This window comes from Eptesicus fuscus, chromosome 18 (genome assembly GCF_027574615.1).
Source record: "Eptesicus fuscus isolate TK198812 chromosome 18, DD_ASM_mEF_20220401, whole genome shotgun sequence".
Classification (NCBI taxonomy): domain Eukaryota; kingdom Metazoa; phylum Chordata; class Mammalia; order Chiroptera; family Vespertilionidae; genus Eptesicus; species Eptesicus fuscus.
Window position 1 is genome coordinate 42,073,741 of NC_072490.1, and position 26,558 is coordinate 42,100,298.

The following is a 26,558-nucleotide window of genomic DNA, read 5'->3' on the forward strand; positions in this document are numbered from 1 at the left end:
GCCCTGGCGACATCCTTCTGGAATAGATTCATTTATTATGGCTGTGTAGGTGTCAGATACTTATAACGGGAAAGTTGCTGTCCCCACAACAGGCTAAGTTAGAAATTGCTCAGTGCAGGGCGGGAGAAGTACAAACCAAGAGTGGCCGGGAAGGGTGGGAGACTTCACACCAGAGGCCTCCGTGCAGTGATGGAAGTGGCCGGGGGAGCGACACCGGATTTGGGATTTGGGCCACACGGGGAGTGTTGCTTTGTGCCCAGAGAGCCCCATGAGAGCTTTGCCAAGGTGACAGAGCTGCTGTTCGTGATTGCCTGGCACTGAGGACCCATCTGGGGTAACCTGCTATGAGGTGACCCACTCCAGCCCTGAGATGTAGGTACCCTGCATTTTGCAGACGGGAACGTGGAGCCTGGGAGAACTCAGGTCACAAACATGAAGTTAAGGTTAGATCTGGCCGACCCAAGAGCCTGCTCTTAGCCACCATCCCCTCTGCATGAAGGATGGAGGCAGCCTGGGGAGCAGGAGGACTACTCTCCCAATTAACATCTCTGCTGCTTCTGGGGGAGTTTGGCTTTATTTCTCCTCTTTCCCCCACTTAGTCAAGAGAGCAACTCGTGCCTTCCATCCACTCCTAGCTGGCACCCAGCCAGAAATGCAAAAGAACGCCCCCTCCCCAACAGGCAGTATGCGCTGTAATCTGCTTCAGTCGTATTGTTTGAAAATGAAGCTTTAGAAATGAAATGCAGCAACTGTATTGCTCGCATCTTGGGACATGGCCCCAGAGAATAACAAGCCACCAGACTCAGCCTGTTCAGGAGACGTTTGCTCTTTTTGAAATGATAGCTAAAGTTATGATATGTGTAATACTAGAACCTTGAAGTCGTCTATGGTGAGAGATGGAAGTGAGCCTGAGCGTGTGGAATTGGCACGACCAGGACACTAATGCTGGGAGTCAGGACCCAGCTGGGCCTGAGGACCCCACAGGCCCCACCCCGAGGCGGAGTGCCGCACCTTCTGGCCTCAGACTTCCAGGAAGAGCTGCCACAGAGATGGCTCACGGTCGGCCTTATTTATAACGAGCTCCCACTGTGATGCTCTATGTCTTGTTCTTGAAAAGAAGGCTGGCGCCATGGGAAGAACCCATAACAATGAACTTTGTTGAATTTTATGAATTTTCAGTCTCTCGCTGAAGCCAAGGCATGGGACAGTCGTGGGACAAATTGCAGAAGCATCTCAGATTCTCTCTCCCTCTCTCTCTGGAACTTTCTGTTAAAGGTTTTTTCATGATTGGATGGTTGTTGTTTTTTTGTTTTCTGTTTTGGTTTGGTTTGTCTTTATTTTTGCATGGAGTTGTGAGAATTTGAATCAAAGTTTGTAGTTGCTTTCTTTCGACTTAACTAAGAAAGAAAAAGGTTATTCCACGAGAATACCGGTTGTGTGCTGTGGGTCTAGAATTCTGCTCATGTTGCCTTTCCTTTGGAACCTTTGCCTACATGTTGCTGGACGTGGCTCTCGAGACTCCCGCCCAGCAGGCTCCGTTTCCTGGGTGCTCACAAAAGGAGCGGGATCTTCTCTGTCGCCCTCAGAACAGATGTTTCTCAGACCTCTGGGCCCTTTGAGTCCAGGTCCCCTTCATCCATCCTTGTCATTCACACCATGTCTGTTGCCCGAGCAGGGTCACCAGCTGCGTAGCTATGCAGATGGAGACGCTGACCCAACCTTCGCCCTCCGCCCCCTGGGCTGCCCATAGAACCTCCACCATGTGCTCAAGCATCCCCCTGCACGCCCCCCCCCCCCCCGCCCCATTTTTGTGGAGGAAACCGAGGCATCCTTGCTAAGAGGAACCTTATGAGCAGAGGCCACAGGGGGAAGACTTTCCTGTTGACCCATCAGGTTGATAAAGGCAGTTGCTCCAGTTCAAAATGATGCATCAGGGGAAAACAGTGCATGTGTTTGGGTGATTCTCCCATGTTCAGTCTCCATGACCCCTCCTGACCCCAGAGCAGAGTTAGTCATGCCTAACTACACGTTTCAGATTCCTTGTCCAGCCCCCTGAGCGGGGGGCGGGGCGGTGTGTGTCTATATTTCTGTATTTGCAGTTAATTGAATCCATCTGGGCTTGCCTCTCCCACTGGCCCTCCAGGGCAGCGCAGTGCTGTGCCCTCTCGGTGCCCGCACCCCCTTCCCCACCTGGTCTCCAGCACATGCTCGTGATGTGTATGGGGCTGAACCAAGTGGATGCAAACCAGCAGCCAAGTGCCAGAAGGTGGCTCGAGTGGGTCCCTGGGCCCCCCGACACCAGTGGGTGCATTTCCACATTTCCTCCGCTCTGCTCAGGACCCTGATGTGGCGGCGTGAAGCATGCCCAGAGGCGCTGGCGGCGCCGGGACCACGGTCAGCTCTGCCCTGGTCACGGGGTGGGAGGAGACCTCCCTAGTGCTCTCGTCCGGCTTTGGTGGTGAGAGCTTCTACATATTGGCTTCACAAGCTCAGCACGTCTTAGATATCAGAGAAGTTCACTAAAACTGAGTAGGGTTTTCAACTTCTCAAAAGACTTTGTGCCTGGTACCTCATGTACGCCTCCACCCACAACTCCTCCTCCCCTTCGATATATTTAAAATAATGTGTTCATGAAGTATTGGTCTGTTCACAGGTTTTCTAGAGTCCACCTGCCGGGGCAGGCAAGGTGCCCTGAGGTGTCTTGGTGGCCTCGGTGCAAACCTGGAAACCAGGAGAAGAAGCTGGAACCAAGCGCAGGGCAGGGTCCTGTTTGACCCGTAGGCTGCTTTTCTCGGGAAACGTCTGGATGGACAGAATTTCTTCCTGAGGGGGCCCTGGGCTTGCTGGGCAGGATATGGCAGCAGAGGCTCCCCTGCGTGGAGGTGCTGGCTTCTCAGCACTCATGCTGGTCCATTGCCCTCCTCCCAGGTCCCCAGAGGGCCTGCTGGTGGCAGATCTCACACTGGCCCCTCCGGGGCGTGCAGCGCCTCCAGTGCGCCCTCTGAAGCCTTTCCTTCCCCCCACAGCCAGCATGCCAACCAGCGAGACGGAATCTGTGAACACGGAGAACGTAAGTGGCGAAGGCGAGAACCAAGGCTGCTGGGGAACTCTCTGGTGAGTGTGGAGGCAGCTTACCCTCGTGGCTTCCGCCATCATCGTCCCAGGGAAGCAAATATGAGGAAGACACCCCAGATTTCCATGAAGCCTGGGGGCCATAGCCTCAGGGGCAGGAGGGGCGGGTGGGCTCACCCTGGGCCCCTTGGTCATCCTCCTACCCTGGGCCCCTCCCTGCCTCCTCCTGCAGCACCTGCGGCAGGGTGTGCCAGGTAACCCTCTGTTCCACTGTGTCCGCTAGGTGCTGGTGGAAGAGAAGCGGCGCGGCCCAGGCCGGGCCCTCTGGGTGCCGGCGGTGGGGGTAAAGCCCGATCCTCCTCCTGGGCTGGTGCTCGCATCAGTGCTTGGAGAAGAGCTTGTATGGCAGAGTGGCTGATGAGAATATTTTTAGTTTCCTTCGCTCCTGGGTTCTCCCAACCTTATGCATAGCAGCTGGATGGCGAGACCCTGCCCTATGCTTATAGCACTTTTTTGGGGGAGCCCTGCACCACCCCCTCCTACCAGTGGAGGGCGCCATCCCATTAACCTCCATTGGCTTTTTACTAGAGGATTTGGACTGCAGCAGTGTGGGGACCAGCAGGGTGGAATGTGCAGAGTGCAGCCTGCTTTGGGAGGGGGACCCATGCAGCTTTGTTTTGTTTGCTTCCATCTGGTATCTTTTAGGTCTTATCTCTGCAAAGTGCAGGTGTTGTTTTTAAGAGAATTCGATCTCCTGGGCAGTGCTGCGTAAAAATGATGTGTTATGGGCAGGGTACTCAATAGTTTACAAAGTGAATTTGCCTCCTTTCTCTTGCTCTGCCCTCCCTACCACATTGGAAATTAGACGGGAAATGGGTTTGTCCTTCCCATTTGACAGATGAGAACACGGAGGCTCAGAAAGGTGTGCCGCTTGCCCAGACTCACGCAGTTAGTGGATAGCAGAGCCAGGACTCCTGGTCCAGTGCTCCATTTGCTAGAGCAGCAGCACATGCTGCTGTTGAGATGAGTGGCTGAGTTGCAGGCAGGAGAGACCCCTGGACTTCAGTGTGGGGAACACAGGTGGGGGAGAGAAGGACCCCTAGAGTCACTGCCTGTGCCATGACTGCTCAGGGCGTCTGGCTAAGAGTCTTCTCTTGCCAGGGCTTGGGCAGGTGCTCAGCCTGGCCTGCCTGGACCTGCAGCACCTCGCTACTGCTCCGCAAATACCCCAGCTAGCCCGCGGTGGGAACCGGGGGTGCTGAGCCAGGCTGCTGTGCATGGCTCTTCCGATAGCTCAGCTGACATGGTGGGGGGAGCATATGCTTAAGCCTTCCTGATAGGAATGATGTTCTTTTTGTCTTTCTTTCAGTCAAGCCATCTCAAAATCCAAGCTCAGGTCAGTATCTTCTTTCCATTTTTTCTTAAGCATGTGTGTTGGTTGTTCCCTTTAACTTCTGAATTTTGCATGGAGTTGCTTTAGACTTGCATTTGCTCTTCAGGCTGCAGTATTCATATCGAGGATCAATGTGCCCAGTAAACATCGAGCACCGTCTTGGAGAGCAGTGTAGTTACCATAGTAGGTGCTGAAGATGCTGCCCCAACACAAACCAACAAGATGCAACATTTCTTGCCACAAATGAACCCTTCATATCCCCCCTAGAGTCATTTCTCCAAGAGAAATACTTCTTGTCACTTTTCTGCTTAAAAGTTTTTCAACCCTGGCCCGTTTTTCTCAGTGTTTAGAGCATCAGTCCACGAACTGAAGGGTCATGGGTTCGATTCCAGTTAGGGGCATGTACCTTGGTTGCAGGCTCAATCCCCAGCCCCCGTCACGGCATGTGCGGGAAGCAACCGATCGATGTGTCTCTCTCACGTTGATGTTTCTCTCTCTCTGTCTCTACCCCTCTCTTTACTTTCTCTAAAAATCATTGGAAAAAATATCCTTGGGTGAGGATTAACTCCCCGCCCCCCAAAAAAAGTTTTTCATGGAAGGAGGTTCAGAAGGTTTTCTTAGGTGTTAGTCATGTTCTGTTTTTTTGGGTTATGACATGCTCAGTTGGCAAAAACTCATTGAAGTGTACACCTATGATTTGTGTTGTCTTCCATATAAATGTTTTTTTTTAATTTAAAACATTTTACCACTATATATAAAAATTAACCACTATATATAAAAATTTACCACTATATAAAAATTAACGAACATAGAACTAAATGTAAAACCTAAAACTGTAAGCATTCTAGAAAAAAACATAGGAGAAAAATCTCTGTGACCCTGGGTTAGGCAAAGATTTTCTTGGACACAATACCCAAAGCACTGGCCATAACAGAAAAAAAAAAACAAAAACCGATAAATTCAAAATTAAAACTCCTGTTCTTCAATAGAAAATAAAAAGATAAGCTCCAGACTGGAGGAAAAATATTTGAAAAACATATTTGATAAAAGGCTAATGCTCAGTTTATGTAAAGAATAATATATAAAGAATAGTGTCAATAATAAGGAAGCAACCCAATTGAAAAATGGTCAATAGATTTTAAGAGGCGTGTCACCAAAGAAGAGAGATGGATAGCGAGTAAGCACATGAAGTGACCATTGGTCATTAGGAAAAGGTAAACTAAAACCACAATGAGACACCACTATATATCTATTAAAAATATGACAATATTAAGGTCTGACAAGGAGGCAATGAATGAGAATTCTCATGCACTCCTACTTGTCAATGACAGACATTTTTAAAACAAGTTGGTAGTTTCTTATAAAGTAAACACATATTTACCTTATGATCCAGTAATCCCACTTTGAAGGTATTTATATAAGAGAAGTGAAGCTATATGTCTGCATAAAACTTTTTATGCGTTTATGGCAGTGTTATTAATAATTGCCAAAAACTGTAAATAACTCAAATGTTCATCAAATGCTGACTGGGTAGACAAATGGTTCATCCATATAATGGGAAAATGCTCAGCAATAAGAGAAAAAAACTGATAGAAACAACAACAGAAATGAATCTGAAAAGTATTTTAAAAATATATTTTTATTGATTTCAGAGAGGAAGGGAGAGAGAGAGAGAGAGATAGAAACATCAGTGATGAAAGAGAATCATTGATCGGCTGCCTCCTGCATGACCCCCACTGGGGATCAAGCACGCAACCTGGGCATGTGCCCTTGACCAGAATCGAACCCGGGACCCTTCAGTCCACAGGCTGACCCTCCATCCACTGAGCCAAACTGGTCAGGCCTGCAAAGTATTTTTGCTAAGTGAAAGAAACCAGTCCCTAAAAAGCTATATGCAGGGTGTGGTAAAAGTAGGTTTACAGTTGTTTGTATGGAAAATAATACTACATATATAGGCTTAGCGACAGTCCGACCGTCCGAATGATAGCTATGTCGCGCAATGACCATCGGGGCAGATGCTCAATGCAGGAGCTACCGAGCTGCAGTGACTTGGCAGCGGCGGTTCTTGGATGATGCACCCCGGAACCAGAGAGGAGGGAGCACAATTCTAGGGTGCGTCACCCGAGAACCACCCTCTCACAATCTGGGACCCCTCGGGGGATGTCAGAGAGCCAGTTTCGCCCCAATCCCCACAGGCCAGGCCCAGGGACCCCACTTGCTGGAGGGACCCCGCTCACTCCGCAGACGCCCTTTGAGCCCCGGTGCTGCCCCAGGTGCAGCTGGCTGGGGAGGGACCACGGGAGGTTGGCTCCAGGGTGTGTCCGGCCCATCTCACCCAGTCCCACCCCACCGGCCACCTTCTAATTAATTTCCTTTCAATGTGCACAAATCCGTGCACCAGGGCACAAGTAATAATAAATAATACAAGAAGAAACTGTGTTTTGAGTACTCACAATTGTAAACCTACTTTTGCTCCTCCCTGTATTGCATAATTCTATTTATGGGACATGCTGGATAAAGCAAAACGATAAGAACAAAAAACAGCTCAGTAGCTGTCAGGGGCTGTGGTGAGGAGAGGGGATTGACCCCAAGGGCCATGAAGGAACTCCGAGTGATGGAAACAGTCTATGTCTTAATTGAGGTGGTGGTCACAAACAGTATACCTACGAAGAGTAAATTTTATCTAAATTATATCTCAATAAACCGGACTTTAAAAATAACATTAAAAGCCTTCCCATGACTCCCTGTTGCCAGAGGGCAGGCAAATTCCTTCACAATTTGGCCCGTGGCTCAGCATCTGACCTCATCTTTTGATCCTCCTTGCTCCCCACTGCTCTCAGTTTTCAAACATACCACACACGCTGCTTCCTCTTACCTGAGTCCCTTTGGTCCTGCAGTTTCCTCTGAGTGGAGTGCCCTTCCCTCTGCCCCCCGGCGCACTCCTACTCAGCCGTGGAGAGGGGAATCTCACTTTTCCAGCGAAGACTGCCTTGACTCTTACAAAGCATTTGCAGCCCTTGTCAGTTGCTCAGTGGGTAGAGCGTAGGCCCACAGACAGAAGGGTCTCGGGTTTGATTCCCAGACTTGGTTGGGTGCGTGCAGGAGGCAGCCAATCGATGCCTGCCTCTCTCTCTCTCTCTCTCTCTCTCTCTCTCTCTCTCTCTCTCTCTCTCTCTCTCTCTCTCTCCCCCACACACACACACACTTCCACTCTTTTTAAAAGTCAGTAGAAAAAATACCTTGGGGTAACATTTTTTTTAAAAAGAGCATTTGCAGCTCCCTTCTCTTTGCTCCTGTACCTGGTACCTCGGGAATAGCTCTTGGTGTGGATTTATAGTCTGTAACTCTGCGTACTTTACAAGGACAGGAGCCTCGGAGCTGTGTCTTCCTCATCTCCATATGCCCAGTGCCTGGCCCAGAGCCTGGGCACTCAGCACCCAGTGAGGAGCAAGACGGGGAGTGCTGCAGGGTTTCGGGGATGTGGCGATCACGTCCCTGGATTTGGGAGACACCTATGACCTGTCCCTGCAACACAGACGCACCGAGGCCGGGTCCTTTCAGACTAGTGCACACCTTGCTTGTGTGGACTGAATTCCGTACCACCGAGCATCTCGCCCCAGGGACAGTCCTTAGTGTCCCCTGCAGAGTTTCTCTTAGCTGGTCCTCGTGTTTCCAGCTGCTCTTGCCATTGGAAACCACACAGCAAGAGCAATAACAAAATGCACCTTGTTTGTTCCAAGTCTTGCTGAAGAGTTAGCACAGATCTCTCTCTGCCTGGCCCCTGGGTTTCAGTGTTTTTTTAACAGAGCACAGCTGAGTCAGCCGCCTGCAGCCTGGACACAGCCCGGAGAGTCCTCTGACTCAGCCCCCTGGGCACAGCCCACTTCACCAAGCCATCCGGAGGTGGGGAGTGTTTTCCATGGGGAGACAGCGTAACGGAGGAAATACCTCCCCTGATTACAAACCAGCACTGAAAGTCAGTAAAGGACATGCTACTTGTCTGTTGGGCTCGGCTCCTTTTATTTGTACGAAAACATGATTCAATATTGGCTCTTCTCCTGAAGGTATATTTTGAGCATCACTAGTTAGAAAGGGCACCTGATGACTCAGTCTGGAGACTCATGTCCTACTCAGCGTTGACGGCCCTGCCAGGCCCCAGAGAAACCTCCCAGGGTTGAGAAAGGATGGAAAGTTTCTCTAAAAGGAAAGCTGTGGTTTTGGAGCACTTCGTTGCCTGATCAATTTTGTATGATGATTGAGATGCTGCGAGAGATGTAACGATAAGCTAAATGGCTCTCTGCACCAACAGATCCCTCGCCATATGGTGGGGATGTGCACTGCATGCGTGTGCTAGCTCCGTTTTGCATTTGCACACAGATCTATGAATATCTAGATTTCCTAACTGGCTTGAGGACTATGTAGGACGGCTTATGGAGTTATGTAAAGCCATAGGAAGGAAACTGATAGCATGATCAACTCAAGATATAATATTTTTAAGAAGTTGTATTTGAAGATCAACCTCATTTGTATTGTGAGGTCTGTTCCTTTCTATGCCATTTGTTCTGTCTTTCCTTCCTGCACCCCCACCCCAATCTGGACCCCCAGCGTGGGAGACAGATGATTTCCCAGTGATGTTTATCGGACACGCAGGTGCCAGATCTGTCATTCAGGGAGTAACGTCTGCTTCTCTTGCAGCCGCCGCTGGCGTCGCTGGAACCGATTCAGTCGCAGAAGATGTAGGGCCGCCGTGAAGTCTGTCACGTTTTACTGGCTGGTTATTGTCCTGGTGTTTCTCAACACCTTAACCATTTCCTCCGAGCACTACAACCAGCCTGACTGGCTGACGCAGGTCCAAGGTACAAGCGGGAGCTCTTCCCTTTTTGTTCTGAATGAGGGAGTCCCGAGGCTGTCCCTGCACATTAGTCCTACCTGCTCGGTGTGTGATAGGTGCGGGAACGTTTCAATGCGCACTAATGGGAAGAACGTAGAACCGTCCAAACACGGTGCACCTGGCGTGGAGGTGCAGGCGATGAGCGCCAGGCATGTCATCGTCCTCACCCTGTTACAACCTAGGATGGAGGAATCTGCCAGTCGGGGAGCGAGTCCCTCCCTCCCCGCCACGCCCCCGCCCCCCTGCCCTCACTAAAGGGAAGCTTTATTTTCCCTTCTGGCATTCTGGGCAAGTGGTGATGGTTCCCCCGCCCCGAACGGCCCAGCCATGTGGTGTGGGAGTTCATCCCCAGAGACAGTCCATTCTAAGTGTGGCCGTTTTGAGCCATCGAGAAGGCCTGTCTTACATCAAGTTAAATCTGTTTCCATCCAACTCTCCAGCCTGCCGCGAGGTATTTTCTGCTGTTAGAAATGACCTTGATAGGCAACTGCCGCTTCTGTCGTGGTGCTGTAAGCGAGACCAAGAGCTTTTGTGACTGATAGGAGCAGGAAATACAGTATGCTGGACTGAAGGGAGAATCATAGGCTCCGAGGGCTGGGGAGCATCAGAGGTTGTGCAGAGAGCTGCCCCCCCCCCCCCCTCCATTGCTTAGTCCGTGAGACTGAGGCCCAGAGAGACCAAGGACCCTCTCCGGAGTCACACGTCTAGGTAGTGGCGGCAGCAGGACTGGAACCTGGCGGACGAGCAGGCCATCGATGTTAGTGCCACGTCTCTGCAATGGAGGCAGTAGCAGAGACGGGGGCATTAACAGCAGGGACCGGGCGGGGGTGGGGGAGCGCCGAGGAGTCGGAGGCACCCCACAAGGAGATCCCAAGGACACCCGCCCCTTTGCCTTTCCAGATATCGCGAACAAAGTCCTCCTGGCTCTGTTCACCTGTGAGATGCTGGTGAAGATGTACAGCCTGGGTCTCCAGGCGTATTTCGTCTCCCTCTTTAATCGCTTTGATTGCTTCGTGGTGTGTGGGGGCATTACGGAGACCATCTTGGTGGAGCTGGAAATCATGTCTCCCCTGGGCATCTCTGTGTTCCGCTGTGTGCGCCTCTTACGGATTTTCAAAGTGACCAGGTGAGGACGGCGGCATCTCGCCGCGGGTGTGCCCTGCATGCCAGGTGGCGACGAGCCGCGTCCCGGCAGGGGACGTTCTGCGTTCCGGGCTCACGCCCTCACCTTGACTTGTAGGCACTGGACATCCCTGAGCAACTTGGTGGCGTCCCTGTTAAACTCCATGAAGTCCATCGCTTCGCTGTTGCTCCTGCTCTTCCTCTTCATCATCATCTTCTCCTTGCTCGGGATGCAGCTGTTTGGAGGCAAGTTTAATTTCGACGAGTCGCAGACCAAGCGGAGCACCTTTGACAATTTCCCCCAGGCGCTTCTCACGGTGTTCCAGGTGAGCCACCCTCCCCCGCCCCCCTGCCCCTCCCTGCGAAGCCCGTTATGTGGTGCCTCCTTGTCTGTGGACTCAGTAAGACAGAGCGGTTCTGCTTTCATTAGGAGTCTCCACCCCAGTGATGGATGCTCCGATACATTTTGTTCCATGTAAGCAATCCCTTGTGCATCTCAATCCTGCTCTCTATGGGATGTGATTTAATGTTTTTGCAAGACCACAGGCCCTGGGGTGTCTGTGAGATCGGCTCTTTTCTGGTTCTGTGCTAATTTTTGATTGAGGGCAAGTTTTGCAATTCTGGCTATAACAGATTTATGCGAAGAAGTGACTTCCAACGCCCTAGCGTTGTGGTGCAGTCAGAGGAATCAGGGTGACAGAAGAGTTGTGGCAGCCGTCTGCCCCTTTTCTGTCTCCCCTCATGTGATGTAATAAGGACACATGGCCTCTGAGGGTGTCTGTGTGGTTGGGGCCCCTGCAAGCGACGAGGCTGAGGAGCAGGGGACGGTGTGAGGCAGCCGCAGCCTCGCCAGCCCTCCTGGCTCGAAGCCGAGTTGCTCTAAACCCCTCTTCATCTTCCTATGTTGGGAGCTGAAGCCGTTCCTTGGACAGAGCCTGGTCGATAAATTTAACAGTCCCATCTGCCCTGGTGGCTTTTCACATGCATGTCTGGGAGCTCCGGGCCCTGCTGGAGAGGCCGTGGGGCTGGCGGGAGGGACAGCTCTCCCAGTGCTCAGCTCTGTGACCCTGGAAAGTCAATTTCCTTTTCTAAAAAGAGAGAGAGAGAGAGAGAGAGAGAGAGAGAGAGAGAATGATCTCTAAGATTCTTTCCCACTTGGCCACTGGAAGTGAATGGGATTTCTGTCACTACTACAGGCTGTGACAGAATTATACTTAATTTTTGAAAATTTTTTGAAATATACTTAATTTGGGGCCACTGATGAGTCATTGGTTTTTCTGATTTCTTTCAGAGAAACCTGTGTGGTGGTTGTTTTGTAATGCATGCATATGGCACAAAATTCAAACATTGCAAAAGGATATAAAGTAACAATCAAGACCCCTCCCTCCCATCCACCCACCAAGCCCCTGTCTAGGAGACAACCACCGTTAAATAGCTTCTTGTGTGTCCTTTGAGATATGTTTGCTCAGATGTAAGGCAGTTAACCTGCCCACCTGCCTCCAGGTGAATTCACACAGATGGTAGCTCATTCTGCACCGTTTTCCGTCTTGCTTTTTATCACTTAAAGTGTCCTTAAGAACCTTCCTGATTGGCCCACAAAAGGTTGCCACCTCCTTTTCCCTGCTGCGTAAATTCTGGGTTATGGGCATGCCATAATTCATGGAGCAGTCCCCTGCTGAGGAATATTTTACTGTCTCCAGTCTTGCCTCAGTGGGTGACCTTGAACATACGCCCTGGGGCACATGTGTGAGAGCAGATCTGTAGGATCCCCAGAGTCTGCTGCTTTCGAGGGTATGTGTGCATTTTCAGCTTGGATGCTCTTGCCCAAGTATTCTCCTTGAGGGTGTGTTCATTCACCCTCCAGGGATGGGGTGTGGGACTGCCCCTGATTGGTGAAAACGGTATTATCAGTAGTGAACTTGAATGTCTTTTCATGTGACTAAGGCCCACTTATAATTCCTTTTCTGTGAATTGCTTTATCAAATCCCATTTGCCCATTTTCCTGTTTGGTGGTGACCACGACGGTTTTAATTTTTAAAGTATCTGGTCCAGATAGATGATATAGGAGCTCGCTCTCTCTCTCTCTCTCTCTCTCTCTCTCTCTCTCACTGTCTCTTTTTCTTTTTGGAAGTTAGTGTATTTTTAAATTGCTGTCAATGTTCATCTGCTTCTGTTTCATGATGGATTGAATTATCAAGTGTCATCAGTAGAGAAGATTATATTTGAAATCAGGTAGTTATTAGTATCTACTCATGAGGTAGCTTGTAAATTTACATAAGATACTTAGAGAATTCCCTGCTTATAAAAATTCATAGCTATAGGTTTCCATTTCCACACTTGGTTAACGATGTGGAACACTAGGCAGCAGTTAAAAAGAGTGAAATGAGCCCTGGCTGGTGGCTCAGTTGGTTGGAGCATCATTCCGTGCACCAGAAACGTTTCGGCTTTGATTCCTGGTCAGGGCACATACCTAGGTTTGTGGGTTCAGTCCCCAGTTGGGGCATACAGAAGGCAACCAATCAATGTTTCTCTCTCACATCAATGTTTCTTTCTCTCTTTCCCTTCCTCTCTCTCTAAAATCAATGAAAACATATCCTTGGGTGAGGATTAAAAAAAAATTTTTTTTTAAAGAATGAAATGAAGCTATTAACACAGAGTGTCTCCAAACTATACTGTTGAGGGGGGCGGGGGGAAGGCAAATTGCAGAAAATTCATATAGTATATGAGACTCATATGCACACTCAGAGAAGACTACCTCATGAGTAGATACTAATAACTACCTGATTTCAAATATAATCTTCTCTACTGATGACACTTGATAATTCAATCCATCATGAAACAGAAGCAGATGAACATTGACAGCAATTTAAAAATCCAGCTGCCCATTTCCTCTGAGTGTGCATGTGAGTTTAAATCCACAAGTAAAGATCCCGGAGAGAGAGACACCCCAATAGCATGCTCTCTGGGCTGGGGTACATAAGTCTTATACATCATGTTATTTTCACTAGAACGATTAACGCATCTATTGGTGTAATTAAAAATAATGTTTTGTAAACTCTGCGGGATAGCAGATGGATTTATTCAGTGCAAACCGGACTGTGAAAGGCAGAGTAAACCAGATCTAGGCAGCCGCCACAGAGCTCTGGAGACACCTGGGAATGGTGGGTCCACGGGCTGATCCAAGTTTTGGCTTCTTAGATTCTGACAGGTGAAGACTGGAACGCTGTGATGTATGACGGCATCATGGCGTACGGGGGCCCGTCATCTTCGGGGATGATCGTCTGCATCTACTTCATCATCCTCTTCATTTGTGGGAACTGTATCCTTGAGCTGACCAGGGTGTTGCTGTTGCCCCCTCTTGTTTGGAGTCTGCCTCTGACTCTCCCCATGGTGGCGTGGTGGCCGCTGTGATGGGGAGGTGAATGCCCTTACCCTGTTCTGTCTGCTCTCCTTCACCGTGGCCGGGTCAGCAGAGGCTGGGCAGGGTCCCAGTGAGGCCTTGCAGGATGAGAGCAGGCTCGGGGGAAGGAGCCCGGGACAGTGCCTGGGCTGCAGCAGTGGTCGCCCCTCGAGGTGTCGCGTTTCCTGTCCAGGTCCCATGGGATAGCTCAGGGCAAAGCCAGGTGGCTCTCCGTGCCATCGTCCTTGGGAGGCTGGGCACAGTTATATCTTAAGACCCCTCATAACTGATGGGGACCCACCTTCAGTGGCTGAACTAAGCCCCCCTGAACCTGACTTCACTTTGCTGACCTGTACATCTTTGAAAGTCACATAGCCATTGGCTCGTTGCTGTATCATGCTGTGTAACTTCTCCAACTTGTTCATTCCTTCTCCCTGCCAAGAGGCACTCTCTAGCCCTAGGCTTCTGGAAACTCAGCTCTCTTTACCTCGATTGGAACCTTCACGACCCCATCACCTTTGCTTGTGTCCGCTTTATCTCTCCGTCCTCCCTGCCTAGCACAAGACCTGGCTTGCAGAGCCCCTCAATGAATGCTCGGTGGAAGAGCTGTTGTGCCAACATATGAATGCCACCTCAGGCTCCCAGAGGCTCTGTGTGAAAAATAGCCTAGCATCTCGAAGGCGGTTCGAAGTCTTAATATAATTCACTCACGTCCCTGCCCTCTTGAAGACTCGACTCGATTGGTCGAGCACGAAATCCCCTGGCAGCTGTCTCATCATCGGTCCCTGTTAGGTTATGTTTGCATGTTCGGCGCCCGCCTGAGACCTCAGCCTGCACAGGGCGCGTGAGCAGTGTGTGCTGCTCCCATCTCAGGCCCCGGCTCCCGCCTGCAGCGGGTCCCGTCTGTGCTCAGGCTGAGACGCTTAGTCGGGGACGGGAGCCGCCTTCACTTCCTGCCCACTCATCTCCTGCTTCTCAAAAACATACGTGCCGGCTAGCAAATAAGAAGCAGGCATCTTCTGATTTGGAAGCCTTGTTCTGATTTTTTTTTTAAATCGTCTATGGAAACCACACATACGTTATAGTAAAAGCCAAAAACCTTTAACTTGTTCAAATACCTAACTTTTTACTATTTGAAAAAAATAGAATTCAACCACAGTAGTCAGAGATTTAGCCACAGTGGGCCTATTCAAAAGGACAGTCCAGCACATCCGGCAGTGAGTCGGGCGTGCGGTGGTCAGTGGATGTGCAGTGAATGAATGAATGAGGTGTCTGCACACTCTGGAGGCCGTTCCCAACGAGAAAGGCTCAGACTGCCTTGTGCAATGGGATCATCATTTGCATAATGTGTTGTCTTTAAAGGGATCTGTTTTGGAAAACATGCCCAATATATGTATATGTGTTATGGGCGTGTGTATTCTAAATGAAACAAAACAAAATGCATAAAGCAAAATTGCAAAGTAAAAAAGACCCTCTATGTTTATGTTATAGATTGTCTTATGCAGTGTGTCTCATAGCTGTAGATACCTAGGTGTGTAGAGGCACACACGTGCATGTGCAAGCACACGTATGCACACGCAGGAAAGGACATGTTGACGTTTGTAGGTTTTCACGCAGTTTGGTGAATCTTAATTTTGCTTCTATCCAGACTATCTTCTCCAGTTTTCTAGTTCATAAAAGAAAACAACAGCAAAAACACACAGCTCTGGTCCTCCGGCTTTACAAGTGAACGTGGCACTAGGGGACAGTCCCCTGTTACCAGCCTCCTGCAGTGCACAGGGGGGTGCGACGTTTCTGTTGTTGACCGTGCATCAGAAAGGTGTTATACCCTTAAAATGTTCCAATTAGATATTCTACTGAATGTCTTCTTGGCCATCGCTGTAGACAATTTGGCTGATGCTGAAAGTTTGAATACTGCTCAGAAAGAGGAAGCTGAAGAAAAGGAAAGGAAAAAGATCGCCAGGTAACGCTGTTTTCGCTTAAGGTGCTGCCGGGGAGCCAGCTGCAGGTGAGGCCTGGCCGAGCCACACAGACTCCACAGCAGCTCCACGTTGCTGGTTGGTGGTGATCGTGGATGGCCACGTGGGGCCGGCCCAAAAGGCTGGAATCTGGGGCAGAGCCCGGGCTCTTGGCTTGCATTCCCTCAGAGCTGGGAGTGGGAGTCACACGTCCCTGTGCCTAACGAATCACTGCGGTTAATTTTGGCACCATAAAGTAAATGATGCATTCAATGCTGATTGGCTTTTGGATGAGAATTCTAATAAGACGACCCGTGAAATGAATCCAGCGCCCTGCATGAACAGGAAGCTCTGAGTGTGGGTTGCGCTGTGTTCTGGCGGGTAGGGGTGTTTCCAGTGGAATGCTGCCCTGCACTGGGCCACTGCTGATGCAGGGCCCTGATGAGCGCTTATTGGCAGCAGCATAGTTACTTGGTTTCTTGGGTTCTGTCCTCTCCTCTGTAGAAAAGAAAGCCTGGAAAATAAAAAGAACCACAAACCGGAAGTCAATCAGATAGCCAACAGTGACAACAAGGTACGTGATCTGAAACGCTTCCCCCCTTTCTGTTTCAAAATGATTCACCATAATTGTGCACGTTCCACCGTGAGAGTGTGCTGTGTGGTATTGGGTGAGTATGGCACACTCTTGTACACGCCGGCTTCCGGGGGTTCTGAGTGAATTCAGGCACTTCACTGGTTATTAGCCAGTATTTTACCAGAGAACCAGTGTGTTAAATATTTGACTGGTCTGACCACTTACTTTTCTTTATTGGGCTTGTGCGGTCAGACCTGACCTGTTGGAGTCTTCTCAGTGGGGATTGACATCCAGGGCTGGGAATGGATATCTGCCCGAGGAGACTGCAGGGCGAGGGCCTGTGTGCTCTGGCCTGTTCTGGGAAACCCCCCGGAGGACAGCTCTGGGCTTTTCATTCACTTGGTTGTCTGTTCGTTGAATCGGTAAATACTTTTTGTACCGTTACCATGTGCCAGAGACTGAGGATTGAGACTGAACGAGACCAACAAGCTGCCTCGCTGCATGGCGCTCACTGTCAGTCTGTGAGGCTGCTGGGCGCTGTGGCCACAGCTGGGAGGGGTGTTGCCTCATCTTTTCTCAGACCTCAGTCTCCAGCAGGGTCACTGCCTGGGCATCTGCTGCCCTTGCACACTCAACCGTCACCCTCTGAAGGGACTCCTCTGCCCCGTGCTGAGTGGCAGGGTTGAGTCCTCACTGTGGCCCTCAGAGCATTTAAATCAGAATCTCCCCTCCTCCCAAGATCTCTCTGTCATCCTAGGTCACAATTGATCAGTACCAAGAAGAGGATGAGGACAAGGACCCCTACCCACCCTGCGATGTGCCAGGTATGGTGGCGGGCTTTGCCACCGCTCTGTGATCAGCTGCGTGCACACTGGGCTGCTGAGGTCGCTGAGGCCATGAGTCCAGCCCCCTGCTTTTTCTCTGGGTCACAGGCAGCTTACATAACCCACATTCCAGGTGGTGGGAGAGAAAGTATAGGTGGATCAGGATAACCCCAACCTTTGCTGGGAGATCTCTTTAGGGACAACCAATTATTACGACTCGCCTGACACTTTCACATTTGACCTTTATTGGCTGATGTAGGAGGGACTGTGGCGGTAGAGGAGCTTGGGGGACTGATCATGTGTGACTTGAAGTCCCAAGCTGAGCAAGGAGGTCACTGGGGACACAGCTGGGTGCTGGGGGATGGCCGTGAGAATCACATTGTTGCCACTTCATACCTGCGCTCAGATCTTCAACTGCTGGGCACCTCATCCCCACAACTACACACACTCCCATGCAGGCAAGCTGCTCAGTCCCTGCCTCACCTCTGACACACACATAGCCCATATTCTAAAGGGTTTTGATTCTTGTAAGCTGATCGATGTTGTTAAAGTTTAAGCTAAATTTCCATGTGACATTGAGAATGATTAAAACCCGAATTCAGCCTTTGTTTCATGCCTATAAAAAAGTGTCTCATTTAAAGTAGGGGAAGAAGAAGAGGAGGAGGAGGAGGAGGATGAACCTGAGGTCCCGGCTGGCCCCCGTCCTCGCAGAATCTCGGAGTTGAACATGAAAGAGAAAATCGTCCCCATTCCTGAAGGGAGCGCTTTCTTCATTCTTAGCAAGACCAACCCGTAAGTACCCCCCCTCCAGTCACATCCCTGTGACCTTCCAGGTTGCATGATGGGGAGGGTGGCTGGGGACAGGGCGGCTCCTTTCTGCACCTGAACATGGGAGCCCACCCCCCAGGCTCCAACCCCTCCCCAGCCTTTGTCCTCTGCTCATCTCTTCCTAGCCTTGCTTTCCTGGATGTAGGGGGTGCAGGGGTGTGGCCAGGGCTGGGAGGAGCCTAGTCCAGATTCTCCTTCCCTTCACCCCTGCTCTGGGCTCGGTAGTGGTGAAATAGCTGCTCCTCCTTCGGAGCCCAGGGCTCTGGCCCCTGGGTAGTCACCTGTCACGTGATCTCCATCCAAAGGACCCTTTCTTCACAACTGGGTCTTCTGTTAGGATGCTTTGGGGGATGGGAATTTTGTCATCGACTTCTGCCCAGCATCTTCATCCTGAAATCTAGTCTAGCTGATCACTTTTTCCTGTTGAGTTTTCTGGCAATAAATAATATTGCTCAGTGATATTTTATAGGTTGAGCTAGTCGGTTCAGCGCTGTGGTATCCTGCTTAAAGTGGCATTGCTCATGTTAACATGACAAGGTGCTCACCAGGAGCGTGGCCCTTGCTCACAGGTACGGGAAGAGAAAGATGCTTCTGTATTAGCTGGGTTCTAGGTTTCCAGTCATCTGGGACCGAGGGAAATGCCAGAGGGAATATATGACTCCTGGAGGAAAGGTTCTAGAATCGCAGGAGCAGTTCCCAGCTGTCGGAGAAGAACTCTGATTCTCAGGCCCCGGGAGACACAGGCAGGAAGCAAGGCCAGCTGTGGTCCTGAGAGACTTGAAGGTTTGATGATAGCTTTTCCACTCATCACTACTGAAAGTTTGGGCATCCCTGACGTCACTGACACCCATGGCCCACTGTCTACATATACTGAAGGACGGATTGATTCCCTGCTCTCAGCCCTGGGCGGCCTTCCCCAAACTCAGCTGCTATCGGCTTGCACGCCGTCCAGGGCACATTTAAGCCTTAACCAGCCCCAAAGGGAGGATCTGAAGCAAGGAGTCACTTTTCCTATAGAGTTGACTCCAGTTTGAAAGTGAAAAAATCTTTCCAAAGGAAAACCTACATGTGTTCTATAGGCAAAAAAAAAAAAATCTTTAAATTCTAAAGTCAAGTATTGGGGTGAAAGGTAGTCAGGCACTGACTAGCTCCCGAATGTCAGGGGCAGCAGGAAGCTCCGATGGCCATGGAGCCATCATGGAGGTGGGGGCACACGTTGCCCTCCCAGCTTCTTGGGCCCTATTGCAGGTACACTAAGATCCTTGTGAGATTCTTGAATGCTGATGTAACTCTCACTTCCATTCTCAGGAATGCTCATGATGGGTCAACTCCAAATAACAATAACAATAATAATAATGCAGCCCTATGACCGAATCCCCACATGACAGGGCATTCACCAAGGCTCCCTCACTGCAGGCTATGTTAGCACAGCCCCGCTGCAGTACGAGAAAGGGATCGCTCCTCCCATTCGTTGCGAGCTGCTGCGATGATGAGCTCCCATCTCAGTCTCCCTTCTCGGTCAAGCGCCAGGCTTCATGTTGTAGCAGGAAACATCAGTCAGCCCGGGAATGGAAATCCTAAGACAGTTCTTTCACGTGCTTAAGCCTAAGTTTCTTCTCCTTTAGCAGGTGGTAATCCCCACGTTGAAGGACTCTGAATGGTGTCTGTGTGCTCCCACACAGAGCCGCACCCAGGCCCGCAGGGTCTGCCGTGCAGGGGTTTCGAGGGGCGATGGTCAGCTGGGTGGGTGTGGGTGGCACAGCGACGGCCACCCCTGCCTGACCCGGGCTGGCATGTGGGGCTGGGGTGCTGGCTGGGTGGGGTCCATGCGCAGGCTCTCCCCACAGCATCCGCGTGGGCTGCCACAAGCTCATCAACCACCACGTCTTCACCAACCTCATCCTCGTCTTCATCATGCTGAGCAGCGCGTCCCTGGCCGCCGAGGACCCCATCCGCAGCCACTCCTTCAGGAACACTGTAAGCCACGGAGCAGGGGAGGACGGGAGGGTGGGGTCCCTTGGTCGTCGCTGGCCTCTCCTGTCGCCCACAGAGCCTGGGAGGCCCAAGGGGCTTAAAGCTAGAGTAGGCATCACGTTCCCCTGCAGGCACTTCAGGGTTCCCACTTGGAAGTACCAGCCAGGTTTTGTCTTATCAGGACAAACCTTTCCTGAATCGTGTGCTTTAAACTTCATTTTAAATAACTTGTAGTGTATTCAGGGACCCCGCTTCTCTTCCTCTACATTCCTGGCCGCCAGTATTCTGGTCCCTCTTTCCTCCCACGGCCTAATCCTCATCCGTGCCTGCTTGGATACCTCTGCCAAGTGGAAGACCCAGCAGGCGGGAAAGTAAAATTGAAAGTAGGTGTGAGGCATGCCCAGGAGCTTACTTAGGGCTGGGGGGAAGACTTCTGCCCCCCAGGGATGGACATTCACGACGCTACCTGGCTGGGTCACTGGGAGAAACACAAGTTAGGGAGGTGATGCAACATGGAGTTGAGTGGTTCTGTGGAGAGGAAGGTGGGGCAGGAGGTGTTTTATGAAGAAAACTAGTGGAGGGTTAAGTTTTCTATCAATGGGTTTCATAGTGTAGGGGTAGCACCTTGCACTGCGTATGCTGGACAGCACGGTACCCAGACAGTTCTTGCCTAAGAAGTCCCAGCTTAGCAGGCAGCTGGTTCCGCTGAACGGCCCAGCGTGAGACGGTTTGGAACCAGGACCTGCTGCTTCTCGGCCCTGATGCCGCAGCGCAGTTTCAGATGGAAACTCAGAAACCCTCCCAGGCGAGGGCGGCCGGCGGGAGGCCATCAGGCGTCGCTGCCGTGCCTGCGTGGGACCTGGGTCTGCTCATGAGGTTTAGAGATTTGAGGATTAAGACCAATCACCAGATCAGTGCCCCAGGATTTCGGTTGTGACCACCAACCCTCGTGCGGTCTTTCCATTTCCAGACTCTCGGTTTGAAGTCTGGCAAAGCCAGCCTATCAGACTGATAAACACACACTCTGACAGGAAGATAAAGAACTTTCCTCCAAGGCACGTGCTGGTGCTGATGTAACGATAACAGCCCTGAGCTTGTCTTAATCTCTACATGCAAATGGAACAAAGACCCATGTGATTGAGTTCCATGATAAAAATGAGACCCACGGGAAAAATACCATCACACGGCAGACTAGGTCCGGAGCTAGTCTGGAACACAGACTGACGGAGAATTAATTTACATCGGGGCCTCATAGTCTCATTTTTTATTGTAATTACTTGCCCATGAGTTTATTCCCCTGCTTCTTTCCCCAAGAATCCTGTTTTTAAATAGATGTACATGTGTATGTGCATTGCTTTTTAAAGCACAGTTTCTTTTTGTGTGTCTGGTAAGAACATTTAGCATGAGGTCTACCCTTTTAACATTTTGAGTGTACAGACGGTACTCGTAGTGATGGGCATGGTATGACTGAAGCTATGTCCTTTGGACAGCTCCCCACGTCCCCTCCCTAGCCCCTGACCACCTCCATTCCACTTTCTGTCTGTGGATTTGACGACTTTATCTCATGGAATTGCAATCCTACAGGACTCTTTGTTTTGTTTTGCTTTTGAACTCAGCCGAGTTATCAGTGAAAAGGAGAAAGGAGGCTGGGTGGATCTGAGAGTGCTGAACCTCAGGCGTGGGCAGCAGTGTTTTTCTTGGCCGCCCAGGTGCTGTCAGCAGTAAAGTCCTGCCGTTACCATGGAGGGAATGAGGAGGAGGGGCAGAGGCCTGTAGTGGGTGAAATGCTTTGCGTGGCCTGGCCAGAAACACAGATACGCAAAGTTTATACATTCAGAAATGGAAGCCCTTTGGATAATGAATACCCTCTGAGAAGAGAACTTAACCTCGAGCCGAGGAGAGCTGGCCTTTGGGGCAGAGGTCTTCACCTTATTGTAACAGAGAGCTGAGGCCTCCCTGGGGTGGACCCCGCACTTCAGCAGCAGGGCCCGTGGCTCTCGGCTAGCATTCCGCAGGCTTCGCTCTGTGCTCCGCAATGCCAGGACTGGCTTCGTGGCCCGGGCAGGCAGCCCCTGTGCCCTCCCCAGTATCCTCATCTGTTAAATGAAAGGAGTACCCGGGTTGTTACCAGACTCCCAACGCCGATCTGTTCAGTTCTTAGACCACAGTTGTCATGACAGTAAGTAGCTGAGACGGCTGCTTCTCCTGGTGGTCTCCACCGTCTCCTGGTGGCTGAGGTCCCCGCCAGCAGCCTTCCTTCAGTGGCGGTCAGACCTCTTGCTGCAGCCCACCTGCCCCTCTCTCCTCCTCCACGGCTCTGAGAAAGGCAGAGACCCCAGAGGGGGCAAGCCGGTTGGAGAATGGATGGTATTTTCAGGAATATTGACAAAGTAGCCTGGACTGATGATTCGTAACTGGGTCATCTGTTCTTTGGGTGGGCCCGGCGAGGTTAAAAAGCCGTGTTGGGAGAGAGAGGGCTCGATGCAGAGCAGGGTGGTGAGTGAAACTTCCCTGAGGGCTTACCCAGCCCCACACATCGGGGTGCGTTGGGGCGAGGGAGCGGGGTACTTAACTCCCTGAGGAAATGGGCTGGCATTGGAGGGGACTCGAGGAAGCTTCTGGCCCCTTTCGATGCCCCTTGCATCATTACTTACATTTCTCCACCAATCTAAAGCTCAACCGGATGGCAACGTATTTCATTCAGCCAAAGATGCAGTTAAAAATTCAAGATGTGTGTAAGACTCTAATTTACCTGGTGCCACGAGTAATTTGTCAGCGTGGTGCTCTGATGAGAAAGGGTTATTAACAAAGCACTTTTAGAAATGAGTCTCTGTCTGAGACGTGAGACTGGGGAAGGTGAGCACGAGTGGCTGAGGGTAAGTATTTCCAGGTGCTCCTTGTCCATCATCCAGAGGGGCAGTGACTGGCCCGGGTGGGGCATTTGTGAGCATCTCTGCACTTGCCTCCAGAGAGACAGGCTTATCCTGGGAGGGCCTCCGACTGCAGGTGGGAGTCCACCCGTGGGCGTATATACGGCTGGGGGGCCTGTCCGGGTGCCTTTTTCTCATTTCGTTGTTATGCCTTTCAGATACTGGGTTACTTTGACTATGCTTTCACAGCCATCTTTACTGTTGAAATCCTGTTAAAGGTAATGGCTTTTTCATTGATCCTCACCTACGCTAGCGCAGCTGTAGCAATAATAGTTTCACTTCTCTGTTTGCTTTCCAGATGCTAGGTTATGCAGACTATGTCTTCACAGCTACTTTTGCGTTTGAGATTGTTTTGAAGGTAACAGGTTCCGCAGGGTGTGTGTAAGGGGCCTGCTCCTGCGTGTGACACACCACAAAGCAGCGTAAAGTGCTTTGGACTATTTTTGTGTTTTGTTTTTTATGTCATCTGTGACCAAGCTTATACTTTTTTTTTTTTTAATCAGAGGATTTTTTCCCCTGAAACTTCAACCTGTTTTTGCTCTTTCTTTTTAACCCTTGATGCATGTAGGACTTAACTGTGACTTCATGATAGTGATTGGAAATGATGCGTTGTTCTTTTTTTATATCCTCTGAACTGTGTCAGCTGATAGCAGACACATCACTGCGTGTGAACTTTCTCCCACCCTTCCTGACATCAGAGTCGGAGGAAATGCATTTATCCCGTGAAGGGCATGGATCTCTTCTCGTTTCTTGGACTGAATTATGATCCAGTGGCCTAAAAATAGTAACAGCACTATTTTCTTGCAACAGGATTTGCAAGATAACGTGAATCTGTTTGTGTTAAGATATTTCATATCTGTTTTAATGGATGGGCTTACATTTACACAAACTAAAGGAGCACCTTTTGGCCAGGGTGCCCTAAATGTACTGCCCATGCATGAGCTAACAGGTGCCATTGCTGCATGCGGTTTGTGCACTGAGGGTGAGAGCCACCTGGGGCCTGGAGACCAACCGCAGAGAGCCCGGCACCCCCTGCCCCCGACTCGCGAAGTGCTGTGGGTCCTAGCAGTCCTGGATAACGTGGCCTGTGACAACTGTCAGAGCAAATCATCTCCCCGTGGGGCGATGAGCTGGGAAATGAGGAATTTTAACCACAGTTTTCTTTAAACCATTTTGAGGGTTTTTTTGTGGGTTCATCTCAGGGGAAAAAAATGTATTTTATGTTAGACTACTGTGGAACTTGGGCTCTTTACAAAACCTTCTGTAAAATGAAACCTCAATTAACATGGCTCGGGTATGGGGTATTTATTTTCTTTCCAGTATTATTATTATTACTTGGCAATGAAAACATTAGCGCAACACCAACTAAACAAACAACCTCTGTGTAAACATTAGTTAAAAATCTAAACATCTTAGTTCATTTTCTTGCCTTGAAGCCAGTGAATTTGGTTGTCGGTTCTAAGTCAGACCCATGCCAGGAACTGTGAGCAGATTCTAACAGTGGTCTCCACGGTAAGGAGCACAGGGGCTCGAGGCAGTGGGTGGGCGTGGGGTGAAGGGCACTCACCCAACCTCTGCTTGATCCCAGCTGCTTTTTTTTAAAAAAATTTCCCTTCTCTTCCTCAAACCAAATGGGGAAATGTTCTACTTAGTCTGTTAGCCTTGTTAATTGAGGTTTTATTTTCCACATGTCTTAGTTGTTAAATGAATATAGTTACTTTCTGGCTTTGGGACAAGTGAAATACAGGTTTATTTAAAAGAAAAAAAATATTGCTTTTTGATTTCTGTATATTTACCTCAGTGACACAACTCTTCCACGCCATTCATCATTTTGAAAGTATTTTAGAGAGTGGAAAATAAGCTAAAACAAGGATTCAGAAAGTGGAAATTTGCCAAGAAGTATCCGACATATGAAACAGTGGTTCCTGGTGGCCTTGTGAAAATGTGGAAGGCTTTTCGGTTACTTGGTTTAATGCATGAAATTACCATTTTTGTAAGTCAGAAAAGGTTGAGTGTTGGCAATTTTATATGGTCCAATTTTATTAGTCCCCAACTCTGTCTCTCCTCTCCTACACTTATCTGAGTCTTCCCCACTCTTTTATTTATTTATTGTATAAACAGTGAATTCCTTGTGTTTTGCTGTTTCCGTTCTGGGGAACTTCCTCCCCCAACTCCTTTCCCATCACCAGTAAGAGCCTCCCTGGAGCACCCACGATGTGGGCTCCAGGTGCTCGTGGCCTGTGACCAGAGAGCAGTGGGATGACTTAGGTGAGACGCGTGTGACGCTTCCTAGCCACACCTTCTCCACCCAGAGAACTGAGTGGGAAGAGCTGGTTAAGTGGGTGTACCGCTAAGGACCGGTAGGGGCAGGAAGGGGCCTCCCTGGGAACGTACTGGTTTCTGTGTAGACAGAGCCGGTGAGTACTGGACCCCAGCACTTTTTAAAAAATATTTTTATTGATTTGAGAGAGAGAGAGAGAGAGAGAGGGAGAGAGAGAGAGAGAGAGAGAGAGAGAGAGAGGAACATTACTGAGAGAGAAACATCGATCAGCTGTCTCCTGCACAAGCCTGCAACCCAGGCATGTGCCCTGACCGGCAATTGAACCAGTGACCTCTTGGTTCATGGGTAGAAGCTCACCACTGAGCCACATCGGCCAGGCCTCAACGCCTTGTCCAGCCCCTGGGTTGGAACAGTGTAGGCTCTCCCGGGACTCAGGGCCTGGAGCAGCATTGTGTGGGGAAGCCAAGTTGTCTGGGCAGCAAGTATGGTCACGTGGACTCTCTCCTGAGACAGGCTCTCGGGACCTGCCAATGTTGTTCATGTTTGAAATTTGTTGTTGCTGTAATAAAGTCTAAATTGTCCTCGTCTTTTAATATGTCCCCAAAGTGAGCTTCCCGTTTTTCATTTTTGAACAAATTGCTCAGATGCTCAGCCCGGTTGGCTTGCATTTCTGGCTTCACACCGCACACTTGTTAGTAAAGATAGACTGTCCTCCAGGCGTTGTAAAGAGCCCAGGTTTCTCTTCCTCTGGGGAGAAGAGCCAGTCCACTCACCCAGGTTCTGCCCGTAGATGACGACCTTTGGAGCTTTCCTCCACAAAGGGGCCTTCTGCCGGAACTACTTCAACTTGCTGGACATGCTGGTCGTCGGGGTGTCGCTGGTGTCCTTTGGGATCCAGTAAGTATTCCGGGGTGTGGGTGCGTATACACCAGGACTGCTGGGCAGGATGGCTTACATGAGGAATTTTAACATGATTCGTAAAGGCTGGGCATCATTTTAATAATCACATTTAGGTACCTGGCAAAGCTTAATGGGTACCTAGGCCAGAAAGCACTGGGCAGTCCCTGCGTTCTTGTGTTTCTCTTTTCCTTTTCGTGCCCATGGCTAGCTTGGACTTACTGCTCTCTGCGATATTTGCTTTCAACAGAGAGTGAAAGAAGCCAAGTTCTAGTTCAAAGCTTTTTATCCCGCTTCCTCCAGGGCTGGCCCCAGGACCTTGAGGGCATCCTCTTGCCCCCATCTGTATGGGAGGGACTTGGACCAGGTGGCTTCTTGGAGCCCTTTCTACTTTGGGTAGTGAAGCTTCCCTTG

The 26,558-nt window shown here is 50.2% G+C and overlaps 1 protein-coding gene across 3 annotated transcripts in view; it reads left to right on the plus strand.

Moving 5' to 3' along the window:
* The window catches only part of CACNA1D (calcium voltage-gated channel subunit alpha1 D), a 295,364-nt gene that overhangs the window by 204,253 nt on the left and 64,553 nt on the right, over nucleotides 1–26,558 (plus strand). For 2 of the 3 annotated variants that reach the window (XM_008146330.2, XM_008146333.2), the window contains exons 10-22: nucleotides 3,027–3,114; nucleotides 4,442–4,468; nucleotides 9,161–9,321; nucleotides 10,257–10,482; nucleotides 10,597–10,804; nucleotides 13,677–13,797; nucleotides 15,727–15,841; nucleotides 16,341–16,410; nucleotides 17,168–17,234; nucleotides 17,876–18,026; nucleotides 19,910–20,039; nucleotides 23,125–23,184; nucleotides 26,038–26,144. In XM_008146330.2, the coding sequence (XP_008144552.2) occupies nucleotides 3,027–3,114; nucleotides 4,442–4,468; nucleotides 9,161–9,321; nucleotides 10,257–10,482; nucleotides 10,597–10,804; nucleotides 13,677–13,797; nucleotides 15,727–15,841; nucleotides 16,341–16,410; nucleotides 17,168–17,234; nucleotides 17,876–18,026; nucleotides 19,910–20,039; nucleotides 23,125–23,184; nucleotides 26,038–26,144 (1,531 nt within the window). Of the gene's footprint in view, nucleotides 1–3,026; nucleotides 3,115–3,355; nucleotides 3,416–4,441; nucleotides 4,469–9,160; nucleotides 9,322–10,256; nucleotides 10,483–10,596; nucleotides 10,805–13,676; nucleotides 13,798–15,726; nucleotides 15,842–16,340; nucleotides 16,411–17,167; nucleotides 17,235–17,875; nucleotides 18,027–19,909; nucleotides 20,040–23,124; nucleotides 23,185–26,037; nucleotides 26,145–26,558 lie in introns of all 3 variants that reach the window. The other variant, XM_008146329.3, reaches the window with a different exon arrangement.